This window comes from Neoarius graeffei, chromosome 19 (assembly GCF_027579695.1).
Source record: "Neoarius graeffei isolate fNeoGra1 chromosome 19, fNeoGra1.pri, whole genome shotgun sequence".
NCBI lineage: Eukaryota > Metazoa > Chordata > Actinopteri > Siluriformes > Ariidae > Neoarius > Neoarius graeffei.
The window spans coordinates 22,438,646-22,454,865 of NC_083587.1; the positions used below are offsets into that span (position 1 = coordinate 22,438,646).

The 16,220-nt window shown below is 43.2% G+C and overlaps 1 protein-coding gene across 1 annotated transcript in view; it reads left to right on the forward strand.

Annotated features, from left to right (window-relative positions):
- Positions 1-10,086: 10,086 nt before the first annotated feature.
- The window catches only part of LOC132867126 (solute carrier organic anion transporter family member 5A1), a 94,009-nt gene continuing 87,875 nt past the window's right edge, over positions 10,087-16,220 (forward strand). The window contains exon 1 of the mRNA XM_060899874.1: positions 10,087-11,378. Within this exon, the coding sequence (XP_060755857.1) occupies positions 10,427-11,378 (952 nt within the window). The 5' untranslated portion in view covers positions 10,087-10,426. The remainder of the gene's footprint in view (positions 11,379-16,220) is intronic.

Genomic DNA, 16,220 nt, shown 5'->3' on the forward strand with positions numbered 1-16,220 from the left:
TGTCTTGTACTTACAACTTTCATAAATATGAGAAAGTTTCTCATAATTGTGACTTAGTATCTCATAATTATGATTTTCAATCTCATAATGGTCATCCCATCACATAATGACTTAGTATCTCATAATTATGAATTAAGTTCTTATCATAGGGACTTGGTATCTTAAGTATGACATTCTAACTCATAATAATGGCAGAGTATCTCATACTTAAGACTCTCATAAATATGAGAAAGTTCCTCATAATTATGATTTTCAAGCTCTTAATGGTCATCTCATCACATAATGACTTAGTATCTCATAATTATGACTTAATATCTCAATTATGAGAACATAAGTCATAATTCTGAGACAATGTTCTCATTATCACAGGATTAAATGACTACAGACCCATCGCCCTGACTTCTGTGGTTATGAAATCCTTTGAGTGCCTTGTGCTTTACCACCTCAAAGCCATCACTGACCTGCTCCTGGACCAAATGCAGTTCGCCTACAGACCCAACAGATCTGCCAACGATGCTGTCAACATGGCTCTTCAAGTCATCCTCCAGGACCTGGACTCCCCAGGAACTTATGCTAGGATCCTGTTTGGCTAGGATCCACCTTCAACACCATCATCCCGGCTCTTCTGCAAGACAAGCTCTCCCAGTTGAATGTGCTTGATTCCACCTGCAGGTGGATCACTGACTTCCTGTCTGACAGGAAGCAGCACGTGAAGCTGGAGAAACACATCTCTGACTCCTGAACCATCAGCACTGGATCCCCCCAAGGCTGTGTCCTTTCTCCTCTACTCTTCTCCCTGTACACCAACAGCTGCACCTCAAGTCATTAGTCTGTCAAGTTCCCAAAGTTCGCACATGACACCACCCTCATTGGACTCATTTCTGATGAGGATGAGTCTGCCTACAGGTAGGAGATTGATCATCTGGTGTCCTGGTGCAGGAAGAACAACTTAGAGCTCAATGCTCTAAAGACAGTGGAAATGACTGTAGACTTCAGGAGGAGCTCTGCCACACCCTCCCCCATCACCCTTTTTGACTCCCCAGTAACCCCTGTGAAGTATTTCCACTTCCTGGGCACTATAATCACCCAGGACCTTAAGTGGGAGGCGTATACCTGCTCACCTCCTCCATCACCATCTGGTACGCTGCTGCCACTGCCAGGGACAAGGGCAGACTGCAGCACATCATTCACTCTGCTGAGAGGACAATTGGCTGCAACCTTTCATCTCTTCAGGACCTGTACAAGTCCAGGACCCTGAGGAGAGCAGAAAGGATTGTGGTCGACCCCTCTCACCCTGGACACAAACTTTTTGAATCACTCCCCTCTGGTAGGAGGTTGCGGTCCATTAGAACCAAACCCTCATGCCATAAGGCCAGCTTTTTCCCCACTGCAGCTGCCTCATCAATAAGGTCAGAGACTCCCACTGACTCCAACCTCACACTTCCAATCTGTGTGACATTAATGCATTTTGTCACTGAACTGCAATTTTGCACATTTCAAGGCCATGTCATACATCTCCATTCTGTGAACCTTTATTGCACATTCCAGCTCACACTGTAAAGCTTGGTTATTTATTTAACCCACTGCACATATGCTCTTCCTTTTACACATTCCTATCATGGCTCTTCTTCCTCTTCATCATGTGACCCATTTTTGCATATTCCAAACATACTGTACAGCTTGGACTTCAACAACTCATGCACATAAATATGTCCACTTTTCTAATGTGTATATTTCAGATTCTTCTATTTCTTATTCTATGTATGTAGCTACGGGTGGCATGATAATGTAGTGGTTAGCACTGTTGCCTCACAGCAAGAAGGTTCTGGGTTTGAGCCCAGCAGCTGATGGGGACCTTTCTGTGTGGAGTTTGCATGTTCTCCTTGTGTCTGTATAGGTTTCCCCTACAGTCCAAAGACATGCAGGTTAGGCTAATTGATGGCTCTAAATTGACGGTGAGTGTGAATGGTTGTTTATCTGTGTGTGTCAGCCCTGTGATGATCTATCTGGCGACTTGTCCAGGATGTACCCTGCCTCTTGCCCATAGTCAGCTGGGATAGGCTCCAGCTTGCCTGGGACCCTGTACAGGATAAATGGTTATGGATAATGGATATCACTACTTTTGTCTTTGCTAAATTCTTCTATCTTAACTTTTCAAGCACCAATCATCCATTATCCATATTATAAGTCATAATTATGATATGAGATATGTTCTTATTATTATGATGTCCAGTACTGTGTTTTGTTTGTTTGTTTGTTTGTTTGTTTGTTTGTTTTTTCCATGTGGTGGAAACGGGCTTCCATCTGATCCTGATACTCTGCAGGGGCGTAGCTAGGATTTTTCAAAGGGGGGTCACACACTGACTGGCAGCCTGAGTACATTATGTAATAAAAAATAATTACCATTGCTAGTTTTAGGTAGCTTAGAATTCGGCTCTTCCATTATTGCTGTTTCTTCCATATTTTCCTGATGTGTTCTAGAAACGGCACACTAAAACTTAGCTTTGAAGCCACAAAATGCAACTTGGATGGAAAAAAAAGATAATTGCTTACCTCTCTTCCCGTCGAAAGAAGGAGGAAAGTTTCCTTTGTTTTAACATGGCCAATTATTAACACAAAAGGAAATACTCATAATTTGCAACTAAAAAGACTGCAGCTACACTGGCAGCTTGACCACTTTGTGTAAGATTGAATTTACTAAACTGAAAGGTGAAATGTTGTTCAAAATTGCCGTTAAAATAAAGATGGTGAAAATGAGTACATGCCTCTCAAAAATGCTCTTAAAACTATGGATGGTGTAGAAAGGAGGACGTCCTGGACCTTCTAATGTGAAACGTTTCCATAACACGGCTGTGTGAGATAGCTGCAGCAGCCTTTTGCAGGTACTCGACAAGCTATGGAACACTGCCGAGAGCGGTCGGTGCTTCATAATCTTCAAGATTATTTCATCTGGCAAATCAAGAAAGATTACATCGAACAAAAAGAATGGTTGAGCTTACTGACCATACTAATGTTTTGGGCTAATTCTTTCAAACCAAACAACATAAGCAAACCACAGCATAAGCAAACCAAGCTCACTCAGCGGCAACTGCTGCTTGGGCCGGTGTTTCTTGGTCTGCCGAAGGCGATGATGCATCTTGTTTTGAGTCTGTTTTATCATAAAAAATTTGACCTAGTACTAGAATAGAACTATGAAAAATATGTAACAAAAAATAATTACCATTGCTAGTTTTAGGTAGCTTAGAAACCGGGTCTTCCATTATTGCTGTTGCTTCCATGTTTTCTTGACGTTGTGTTCTAGAAACGAAACACTAAAACTTAAAGCCACAAAATGCAACTTTGATGGAAAAAAATATATAATAAATTGCTTACCTCTCTTCACATCGAAAGAAGGAGGAAAGTTTTGCTTGTTTTGACATGGCGAATTATTAACACAAGAGGAAATAATCGTAATTCGCAACTAAAAAGACTGCAGTTACACTGGCAGCTTGACCATGCTTTCTAGTGCGATCGTGTTGGGCTTGTGCAGAACTGGGTTTTCATGCCCAAACCACAGGAAGTCAATACAAGGGTATAGAAACCCTAATGAGGCTGAGGTGACAATCTAGTTAAAAAAATTTTAGAAAAATTACAGTGGGTGCTTTTCTAATATTCTTATGCAGCTATTGGACTTCTCGAGTGCCTTCAATACCATCCAGCCCCTTATGCTTCAGGACAAACTGAACAGGATGCGAGTGGACCCCTGCCTGGTCACCTGGATCTCCAGCTACTTCACCGACAGGCAGCAGTATGTCAGGCTGAAGGACATCACGTCTGACACTGTGATTAGCAGCACCAGAGCACCTCAGGGTACAGTGGTGGCCCCTCTTCTCTTTACCCTGTACACCGCGGACTTCTGCTACAACTCAGATCTGTGTCACATTCAGAAGTTCGCCGATGACACAGCCATCATGGGGTGTATCAGGGACGACAGAGAGGAGGAGTATAGAAGCCTGGTGAGGGACTTTGCATTTGGTGCAACAGGAACCATCTGCAGCTCAACACCTCGAAGACCAAGGAGCTGGTCATTGACTTTGGGAGGTCCAGACCAAGGTCATGACCAGTTCTGATCGAGGGAGTCAAGGTGGAGGCTGTGGATTCCTACAAGTACCTCGGGCTGTGGCTGGACAGCAAGCTGGACTGGACTTACAACACCAACCACCTGTACAGGAAGGGACAGAGCAGGCTGTACTTCCTGAGGAGGCTGCGGTCCTTTAACATCTGCAGGAAACTCCTGTGGATGTTCTATCAGTCCATAGTCGCCAGTGTCCTATTTTACACCGTGGTGTGCTGGGGGGGCAGCACATCCAAGAAGGACACATCCAGGCTGGACAAACTGATCAGGCGGGCCGGCTCTGTGGTCGGCATGAAGCTGGACTCTCTGGTGACGGTGGCAGAGAAGAGGACTATGGACAAACTACTGAACATCATGGACGATGCCAGTCACCCTCTGCACACCGTCATCAGCAACCAGAGGAGCCTGTTCAGTGACAGAATGCTCCTTCCCAAGTGCAGGACTAACAGACTTAAAAACTCCTTTGTCCCTCATGCCATCAGACTGTACAACTCCTCTCTGGGGGTGGAACAGGAGGGCAGAGGATGGGAAGGAGCAGTAGCCTAGCCTGACAAAAAGCAATACTGGACAATGTGCAATATAAATGTGCAATATAATGTGCAGGCGGCTTCAACCCCGCAGACCTGGAGACGGCAGCCTCAGACCGCGTCGGCTGGCAGTCCACCACCAAGGCCGTCGTTGGGGAAGCCGAGGAAAGGAGAGAGACCTGGTGGGGGGAGGGGAGGCTCCGACGACAGCGGAGACTGCAGACGGCATCAACAGACATCTGACCAAGCAACTTCACCTGCAGCAACTGTAGCAGACCGTGCGGCTCACGCATCGGCCTATACAGTCATACTAGGTGCTGCAACTTGACAACTGATGGATGACCCCTGGCGCAGATCACCATGATCTTTCGATATCAAAGGAGCCAACAACAACAATAATGTGCAACACCTCTCCTGCTGGACTTTTTTTGTATATGTCTTCTTCTTCTTTTGGCTGCTCCCGATTAGGGGTCACCACAGCGGATCTTTCATCTCCATTGCTCCCTGTCTTCTGCATCCTTCTCTACCACACCTGCCACTTTCATGTCCTCTCTCACCACATCCATGTATCTCTGCTTTGGCCTTCCTCATTTTCGTTTGCCTGGCAGCTCCATTCTCAACATTCTCCTTCCCACATGCTCTGCATCTCTTTTCAGGATGTGCCCGTACCATCTCAGTCTCATCTCTCTTAGCTTAATTCTCAAGCTCTCCACATGTGCTGTCCCTCTGATGTGCTCGTTCCTTATCCTGTCCAACCTTGTCACTCCCATCGCAAACCTTAACATCCTCAACTCCGCCACCTCCAACTTTGCCTCCTGTCTCTTCGTTAAGGGTACGGTCTCCAATCCTTACATCACAACTGGTCTCACTACTGTCTTATACATCTTACCTTTCACTTTTGCTGGGACTTTCCTATCACAAATGACTCCCGAAATCCTTCTCCAACTGCTCCACCCTGCCTGCACTCTCTTTCTCACCTCACTATCGGAGCCCCCATTTTCCTGCACAGTTGACCCCAGGTACTTGAATTCACCAACTTTCTTTACGTCTACTCCTTGCATCTTCACTACACACTCAGCCCCATTCTCATTGATGCACATGTATTCTGTTTTGCTCCTGCTCACCTTCATTCCTCTTCGTTCCAATGCATACCTCCATCTCTCCAAACCCAACTCAACCTCCTTTCTACTTTCACCACGTATCACAATATCATCCGCAAACATCATGTTCCATGGTGACTCTTGCCTCACTTCGTCCGTCAAGCTATCCATCACTTTGGCAAACAAAAAAGGACTCAAAGCAGATCCTTGATGGAGTCCCACCTTCACCTTGAACCATTCAGTTGTTCCAACTGCACACCTCATTGCTGTTTCACTGTTCTCATACATGTCTTGCACTGCTCTAATATATTTCTCATTCACCCCACTCTTTCTCATACAATACCATAACTCATCTCTCAGCACTCTATCATATGCCTTCTCCAGGTCTACAAACACACAATGTAGCTTTCTCTGGCCTTCCCTGTACTTCTCCATTTTTATTATGCCTCTGCCACCTTAAGGTGCAGGAGGCATTATGTTTTCGGGTTGTCCGTCTGTCCGTGCATCGGTCCGTCCGTGTGTCCGTGCGTGCCTCCGTCCGTCCCAAAACCTTGTGAACACGATATCTCAAAGGCTAATGAAAGGAATTTCACCAAACTTTCACCATTTCTGCGCTTTGGGACAAACATGAACTGATTAGATTTTGAGGTTAAAAGGTCACAGGTCAAGATTACTGTGAGGTCAAATGTCCATCCCCAAACTTTGTGAACACCATATCTCAAAGACTAATGAAAGGAATTTCACCAAACTTTCACCATTTGTGCACTTTGGGACAAAGATGAAATGATTAGATTTTGAAATCAAAAGGTCTAAGGTCAAGGTCACTGTGAGGTCAAATGTCTGTCTGAAAACCTTGTGAACACAATATCTCCAAGGCAAATTAAAGGAATTTCACCAAACTTTCACCATTTGTGCACTTTGGGACAAACATGAACTGATTAGATTTTGAGGTTAAAAGGTCACAGGTCAAGATTACTGTGAGGTCAAATGTCCATCCCCAAACCTTGTGAACACCATATCTCAAAGACTAATGAAAGGAATTTCACTAAACTTTCACCATTTGTGCATTTGGGATGAACTGATTAGATTTTGAGGTTAAAAGGTCACAGGTCAAGATTACTGTGAGGTCAAATGTCTATCCCCAAACATTGTGAACGCGATATCTCAAAGACTAATGAAAGGAATTTCACTAAACTTTCACCATTTGTGCACTTTGGGACAAAAATGAACTGATTAGATTTTGAGGTTAAAAGGTCACAGGTCAAGATTACTGTGAGGTCAAATGTCTATCCCCAAACATTGTGAACGCGATATCTCAAAGACTAATGAAAGGAATTTCACTAAACTTTCACCATTTGTGCATTTGGGGACAAACATGAACTGATTAGATTTTGAGGTTAAAAGGTCAGAGGTCAAGATTACTGTGAGGTCAAATGTCCATCCCCAAACATTGTGAACACCATATCTCAAAGACTAATGAAAGGAATTTCACTAAACTTTCACCATTTGTGCATTTGGGATGAACTGATTAGATTTTGAGGTTAAAAGGTCACAGGTCAAGATTACTGTGAGGTCAAATGTCTATCCCCAAACCTTGTGAACACCATATCTCAAAGACTAATGAAAGGAATTTCACCAAACTTTCACCATATGTGCATTTGGGGACAAAACATGAACTGATTAGATTTTGAGATCAAAAGGTCTAAGGTCAAGGTCACCATGAGGTCAAGTGTCTGTCTGCTTGCGTCCGTCCCGAAACCTTGTGAACGCGATATCTCAAAGGCTAATGAAAGGAATTTCACCAAACTTTCACCATTTGTGCACTTTGGGACAAAAATGAACTGATTAGATTTTGAGGTTAAAAGGTCACAGGTCAAGATTACTGTGAGGTCAAATGTCTATCCCCAAACATTGTGAACGCGATATCTCAAAGACTAATGAAAGGAATTTCACTAAACTTTCACCATTTGTGCACTTTGGGACAAAAATGAACTGATTAGATTTTGAGGTTAAAAGGTCACAGGTCAAGATTACTGTGAGGTCAAATGTCTATCCCCAAACATTGTGAACACCATATCTCAAAGACTAATGAAAGGAATTTCACTAAACTTTCACCATTTGTGCATTTGGGGACAAACATGAACTGATTAGATTTTGAGATCAAAAGATCTAAGGTCAAGGTCACCATGAGGTCAAGTGTCTGTCTGCTTGCGTCCGTCCCGAAACCTTGTGAACATGATATCTCAAAGGCTAATGAAAGGAATTTCACCAAACTTTCACCATTTGTGCACTTTGGGACAAAAATGAACTGATTAGATTTTGAGGTTAAAAGGTCACAGGTCAAGATTACTGTGAGGTCAAATGTCTATCCCCAAACATTGTGAACGCGATATCTCAAAGACTAATGAAAGGAATTTCACTAAACTTTCACCATTTGTGCACTTTGGGACAAACATGAACTGATTAGATTTTGAGATCAAAAGGTCTAAGGTCAAGGTCACCATGAGGTCAAGTGTCTGTCTGCTTGCGTCCGTCCCGAAACCTTGTGAACGCGATATCTCAAAGGCTAATGAAAGGACTTTCACCAAACTTTCACCATTTGTGCACTTTGGGACAAAAATGAACTGATTAGATTTTGAGGTTAAAAGGTCACAGGTCAAGATTACTGTGAGGTCAAATGTCTATCCCCAAACATTGTGAACGCGATATCTCAAAGACTAATGAAAGGAATTTCACTAAACTTTCACCATTTGCGTGCTTTGGGACGAACTGATTAGATTTTGAGGTTAAAAGGTCACAGGTCAAGATTACTGTGAGGTCAAATGTCCATCCCCAAACCTTGTGAACACCATATCTCAAAGGCTAATGAAAGGAATTTCACCAAACTTTCACCATTTGTGCACTTTGGGACAAAGATGAACTGATTAGATTTTGAGATCAAAAGGTCTAAGGTCAAGGTCACCATGAGGTCAAGTGTCTGTCTGCTTGCGTCCGTCCCGAAACCTTGTGAACGCGATATCTCAAAGGCTAATGAAAGGAATTTCACCAAACTTTCACCATTTGTGCACTTTGGGACAAAAATGAACTGATTAGATTTTGAGGTTAAAAGGTCACAGGTCAAGATTACTGTGAGGTCAAATGTCTATCCCCAAACATTGTGAACGCGATATCTCAAAGACTAATGAAAGGAATTTCACTAAACTTTCACCATTTGTGCATTTGGGGACAAACATGAACTGATTAGATTTTGAGGTTAAAAGGTCACAGGTCAAGATGACTGTGAGGTCTAATGTCCATCCCCAAATCACAACTTAATAAGGCGTGTAGAATACCAGGCGGAGGCATCCCCATCGACGCCGTTGGAGTTGAGTTCTATCTAGTTTTGTATTTGTAAATGCTTAATTTATCTAGAAGTTTTCTCTGTTTTCTATTCTCTGTTTATCCTGTAATGATGCTGCTGGAATTTTAATTTCCCTGAGGGAACCCTCCCAAAGGGATCAGTAAAGTTCTATCTAATCTAATCTATTGAAAAAAAATGTATGGTCCGACAAAGGTGGGGTCACGGGGACCCCAGGACCCCCAGCTCCGCCCCTGCTCTGTGCGTTTGGTTTGGAGATCAGCTCCAAGTGCCTCGTTTTGGGTGCGATTCTTTTTCCTCCTGGAAAACACCACATCTCCCAGAATTCCTCGCAACGACCGCCTCCAAATCCGCAATCTCATTCAGGAGCTCAGTGGCAGTGTTGAGGACAACAATATCTACCTCCGAGTGAGTACCGCTCCACCTCTCCACCCTTCTCATTCACTCTTTCATCTCTTTTAACACGCTGGCTTTGATGTAATGGTCACTGTGCGCGTGCACGGGGTGTCTGTCTCTCCTTCTCCTGGTGTCTGTCTTTCTCCTGGTGTCTCTCTGCTGTAGTTTTCAGGTCCGTTAGTGTTGTAAAGTCGTGACTTTGAGGTCCTCGTTGCGGTTTATGTTTACCGGTGTTTGTCGGGTGTAAATAAGCGGATTTGTTATTGGAGTCAAAATATTTATTTTTTGTCCGTTTTTGGTTACATCGGTTGTATGTAAGAGTCGTTCATTCCCTACCATGCTGGACTCTTCTTTGTCTCCTTAGACTACCTTTGTTATACCTCCTGGATTGATCTGAGGACTGATCGAGCTGATAGAAGAGCTTCATCAAGAGCTGAAGTCATATCATTGTTTCCTTTCTACTCTGTTGAACAAGCTTGATTTGATTTGATTGATATTAATTCCAATGATGCTTTTTCTTTCCTGGTTTTGGTTTAGGAAACACAACACAGCAGAGCACAGCATGTTGGAGAGACGCTCGGTGTCCTGAAAACTGGCCTGAAGAGGAGATTTTTGAAATAAAATACCAGCAGAAATCCTTTCATACACCTTTAGTAGTCTGTGATACACTGGGGGAGAAGAAGGGGGGGCAAAAAAACCCAATGCTGCTTTAGATCTAATTAGAATGTAGTTAAAATGATTCGTTTAAACATGTCTACGTTCTCTTGTTAGGACAGGAGGTTTGTTTGTGCAAACATCTTTGCATGTATATCATGCATGAAGCTTTATTGATACTGAGCAGTTTGTGCCAACGGGGCTGTAGATTGGGGCACTTTCCAGCCTTGTGCACCTTCTTCAGGCTAAACCTGAATTACGCCTTTGATTTGTTAAAATGACTTCATCAGATAACGATGAGGCCGGGAGTGATGTATCAGAATCTTTGGAAGTCCCCAATTTCCCAAGCCATTATGGCGACTCGGGGAGTTACTACAAATCCAAAAGTTTACCAGTCCTCAACGGAGGCTGTCCCGCAGCTGACAAGGCTTTGGAACCAAAACTTCCATCTACATTAACTTCAATCCATACAGACCGAGTTGTATTTACTGGCTTGCAGGGAAAAAGTGACTCGAGCCAGCTGGACTCTCCAACCCAAACCGACTTCTCACCTTCTAGCATGTCCAGCATGGTGGGTCTAAGCAGCTCTACGAGACCTGACAACAACAGGGCTGGAGGCAAAAAAATAGGTTTCCCTTTAGCAAGGATTGTGGGGTTCCCAGCGAGGCAGTACGTCAGGGTGATTCTGGCGGACTCGAGGTGTTTCCTGTTCTGTATGTGCTACCTGACATTCATCCAGTCACTCATGGTTTCAGGTTACCTGAGCAGTGTGATCACCACCATTGAGAAGCGGTACAGCTTGAGGAGCTCTGAGTCAGGACTGTTGGTGAGCTGCTTCGATATTGGAAGCCTGCTTGTTGTGGTCTTCATTAGCTATTTTGGGGGTCGGGGGCAAAGGCCGCGCTGGTTGGCCGTCGGTGGGATTTTCATAGCCGTAGGAGCGGCTTTGTTCTCCCTTCCCCACTTCATCTCGCCCCCGTACCAGATCCAAGAAGTGAACTCCTCTACAGGAAACGAGGGTCTCTGCTTGAACGGAAATGCCAGCAGTCGAGACAGCTTGGGCATTGCATCATGCCCACGGGACCAGGAGGGAAAAGAGCATTCTATCTACGTAGCACTCTTCATCTGCGCCCAGATTCTGGTGGGAATGGGTTCCACACCTATTTACACTCTCGGCCCAACCTACCTGGATGACAACGTGAAGAAGGAGAATGCCTCACTTTACCTAGGTAAGATGGTTTTTCTGTTATCTGGACTTGTATAGTACAAAAATGCAAATATTCTATAGCGCATTATCAAAATGAAGTTTAAGTGCGATGCATCATTTCTCGCTTGATGAACATGATCTGATGATTGCCCAAGATGACAGATTGGCAAGCAAAGGAAATTAATGAATCTTATCTGACCAGCAGGGATCTGTAGCTGCAGGTGTTGAGGTCATGGTGGAAACCCCTTTAATGTCCTTTGTGTTTGATTTGAGTTTTGTCGTATGAGAGCGCTCAAGCAACTCGAGACAGCAAGGATGACTCATTGCTCCAGACTGACTAACATTCAGTATCCATTTCAAAAAAATAAAATGCAACAGTAGAAGTGAGTGTTCTTGCAAAAGAAACTGTCTACTCCTCTCTTGGTGAGAGAAATGCTGAATGAACCTTTCAGAAATCAGTGTGGTTTGAGTTTCTGTAAAAAAAAAAAAAATCATCACTTCATACACACACATACGTAAGGGATAAAACACTTGGGGGGGCATGATGTTAAAGGAAAATAATTCACAATGGTGTGGAGTTAGTGTTACCACCCTGAAGTTGATACTTGAGGAAAACAAAAAACACAGTTTGTCTTGCTACCCAGAAACCAAAATGTGCAAAGTCCTCTACCATTGTAGGAAAAGGAAATCGCCTTACAGAAAGTTTGACCATATCGACAACACTTTCTTTAATAACACAGGTTTTTAATTTCTGTGTTTATTAGTCTTATGTCTGAAAGCCTCAATTCATATCACTTTAATGCAGCATTGCTGACTGATCGTCTCATCTCATCTCATTATCTGTAGCCGCTTTATCCTGTTCTACAGGGTCGCAGGCAAGCTGGAGCCTATCCCAGCTGACTACGGGCAAAAGGCGGGGTACACCCTGGACAAGTCGCCAGGTCATCACAGGGCTGACACATAGACACAGACAACCATTCACACTCACATTCACACCTACGCTCAATTTAGTCACCAGTTAACCTAACCTGCATGTCTTTGGACTGTGGGGGAAACCGGAGCACCCGGAGGAAACCCACGCGGACACGGGGAGAACATGCAAACTCCACACAGAAAGGCCCTCGCCGGCCCCGGGCCTCGAACCCAGGACCTTCTTGCTGTGAGGCGACAGCGCTAACCACTACACCACTGTGCCGCCATATATATATTTTTTTAATTAGTATGTGTTTAGAATAGAAACATTTTCACTCTGACACCCAACTTTTGAACATTATTAAAAATTTATTCTCGACAAATGTTTCGGCCTTCTTCAGTGTCGTTAAAAGCTACATAGTGCTGTGGGCTTGGTCTTGTATATACAAAATTGTGAATTCTATACACTTCAAAATAAAAGACAAAAATAAACTAATTACAAAATTTAATAATTAAATATTAAAAAGAATGCAATTTTTAGATTTATATTCTTTTCGCTTGTTTAACCCATAAGGGGCTAAAGTAAACAATTGCGACATCCAGTACGCTTCCCTATTTAGAAGCACGTTGTCTAAACTATCTTGAGCAGCGTTAACTACTGTTTCTATACAAATGAATTCAAAATCATTCAAATTATGGAGAGACTGATTAAAATGTTTGGCTACTTCGCATTTTTTTTTTTTTGTTTGTTTGTTTTTCATTCTAGATTTATGGTTGCGAAAATGTACTTTAAACTCTGTAGTACAAGAGCCAACATATTGGAGGTTACATTTACGGCAAGTTGCTAAATATATTGTATTGCAGGAAGTACGAGAAAGATGTTGACGAATTTTGTATTTCCTTCCGGTTACGGAGCTGACAAAAAAATTTGACTCTGTGAAAAAGTTATTACATAAATCTCATTTTTTTTTTTGTTACACCTAAAGCAACCTTGTTCACGCCCTTGATTATTGACTTCCGTGTCACCACGCTTGAGTTTAGAAGGCGCCAGAATATCCTTAAGATTTTTAGGCCTTCTAAAAGCCGAAATAATACTACCCTCCGGAAATACTTCTTGCATGAAAGTAGAGGAATGCAAAAAGCTGAGATTGTTCCGCAAAATCTTACCGACAGAGACTTTTTACTCTACTTTTTATATATACACACATGCTTTTTTGTACACAGAGTTAGGGCAATTTCTGTCTTCAAGCAATTTGTTTCAGTGAAATTTAAACGCATTTCAAGGCCATTCTTTAGACTTAAGGCAACTTGAGATCAGTTGTGACACGTTAGGCACTTTGTTTGTGTGATCCATGTTAAATTTATCATTTGACGCTTGTTTATTTAATACACCATATAAAGATCCGGTGCATTCTTTCTTTGTCTAAGATGAAAGCGGTGTATATTCTGCCACTGGAAACACAGAGTGTATGCGTAAGTGACTACACTGGATGCCAACTCACACCCGTGCAGTACTTGCTCGTTTTCCCTTTGGTTTCCTTCAGCAGAGATAGGAATCGTGATGTGCCTCGCTTCGCTGTTGCAACCCCCACAAAGTGATGTACAGAGCAGAGTAAACCGCAGCGAGATGGTGACACCGTGCGTAGACACAGAACTCCTGATTTGTCCCTGATTTCAGAGCACTTTCCTTCGTCCTATTAATTTAAACCCTGTTTTAATTTGTGGAAGACCTGGGGGGGAGAAAAAAAACAGGGATTGAATATCCATCGTATGTGTGTGAGAGAGAGAGAGGCCTCAGGAGAGACAGTTTGCTCAGTCCTGTGTTCTTGCATGAACTGTACGTACACACACGTGTACGTGGATATACAATGTGAGTGCTGTTCACAGCTGCTGCTGTTTATTTATATTTTAATTAATATTTATAACTTGTGCACATGTGCACTTTCACTCTCGCCCACAGTCCCTAATGTTACTCTGCATCTCTGTTGAAGAAGTGTTCAGTTGTTTATTATTATTATCTCATCTCATCTCATTATCTCTAGCCGCTTCATCCTGTTCTACAGGGTCGCAGGCAAGCTGGAGCCTATCCCAGCTGACTACGGGTGAAAGGCGGGATACACCCTGGACAAGTCGCCAGGTCATCACAGGGCTGACACATAGACACAGACAACCATTCACACTCACATTCACACCTACGGTCAATTTAGAGCCACCAGTTAACCTAACCTGCATGTCTTTGGACTGTGGGGGAAACCGGAGCACCCGGAGGAAACCCACGTGGACACGGGGAGAACATGCAAACTCCACACAGAAAGGCCCTCGTCGGCCCCGGGGCTCGAACCCAGGACCTTCTTGCTGTGAGGCGACAGCGCTAACCACTACACCACCGTGCCGCCCTATTATTATTATTATTATTATTATTATTTAATTAGCACTTATTTCCTTAATTGAAACCTTTCTCTCTCTCTCTCTCCATCCTGGCTTCCCTTTTTTTCCAGAGGAAAAAAAACAGATGATCCTTTTCTGAAATAAGCTCATTTTAGCAAATGTGTCTGAATACATGTTGATTTTTACCTTTTTTTTTAACTGTAAATCAAAAAACAATGTGCACGCACGCACACGCATGCATGCACGTGAAGCCACCTCTTCCACTGCAGATAGCATGCAGATGAGAGTAGACTGCATTTACTGATTTAAAAAAGGTGGAAATTTTCACAGAATAACGGGGAATGTTTTTGTCTATTGATAAAGCTTCTCATTTGAAAGTACAGATGTTCTCCTCGACTGACAGCTGGGAACGTCCTGATGCAATCTTTTCAACAAAGTGCCTCCCTCCATCTGTACGATGTAAGATACGATCAGGTTGTTGCCTCATTGTTGACTGATTTCTGTCTGTTACCGTCTACCTGATCATCCCCAGTCAAGTTCCTTACTCCAGTGGTTCTTATCCGTTTTGTGTTCGGCTCCAATGACCCAAAAATCTTACAATCCTCCTCTTCGGTCCTGTCCCTAAATCACACTTCAGCACATTTCTCGGTGCAGGGAATGCGACTGAAGAGAAATCCATTTTGACGAAATCATCTGCTACATGTTACATTGCTCTCTCTTAATAAGTTCCTTTACTGGCACCATGAGGTTTTATGGAAAGGTTGTTCACAATTAAAATCAAAACGGGAGATTTGATTTTTTTTTTCCCTTTTCTTTTGTACTCCTAATTTTCATCACCAGCTTGTTCCTCGACAAGGTTCTCATACATACAGTGAACGTTTCAACCGGTAACCCCTAAGCCATAAAATATTAATTACACACACACACGGTGTTTACTCCGACTGATTTACACATCGCTGATTTTCTTTTGTGATGTGGAAATAGATTGAGGTTGGCTAAAGTAGGTCTTGACTGGATTGCCGTGCCCTCTGAGAGCGAGTGGGCATGGGTCTGATTTGATAGAGGAGGAAGTACATGTTCCAGGCTGTTTTGTGATTTTTGTTTGTTCCTGAAGCAAGGTGCTGGGAGTGAATCAACAGGACATTGTGCACTTGGTGGATTGTATTGTATTGACTTCTAGGTTTATCTTATCTGTGCTGTATTTTGTCCAGTATTGAGTTAGTGAAATGACTGTAGTATTCCTTTTGTAAACAAGGATCTGTTTGTGCGGTTGAGAGTTCTGAGTGCTTGCTGATCTCCTGCAGGAAGGTTTTGTGGTCAGTGGTTGGAGAACAAAACAAGCAGTGGAGGGAGGTTTATTGGAGGAGTACAAGCCCTCTGGTTTGAGTAAGGTATATTTGATATAGGTGGGAGGATGTATGGAAATTAGATGAATTGGTGGAAGGATTGTATGGGCGATATAGATAAATGGATGTGTAGTCTGGATGGTGGAAATAGATGAGTGATGATGCAGGTGGGGGGCGGCATGGTAGTGTAGTGGTTAGCGCTGTCGCCTCACAGCAAG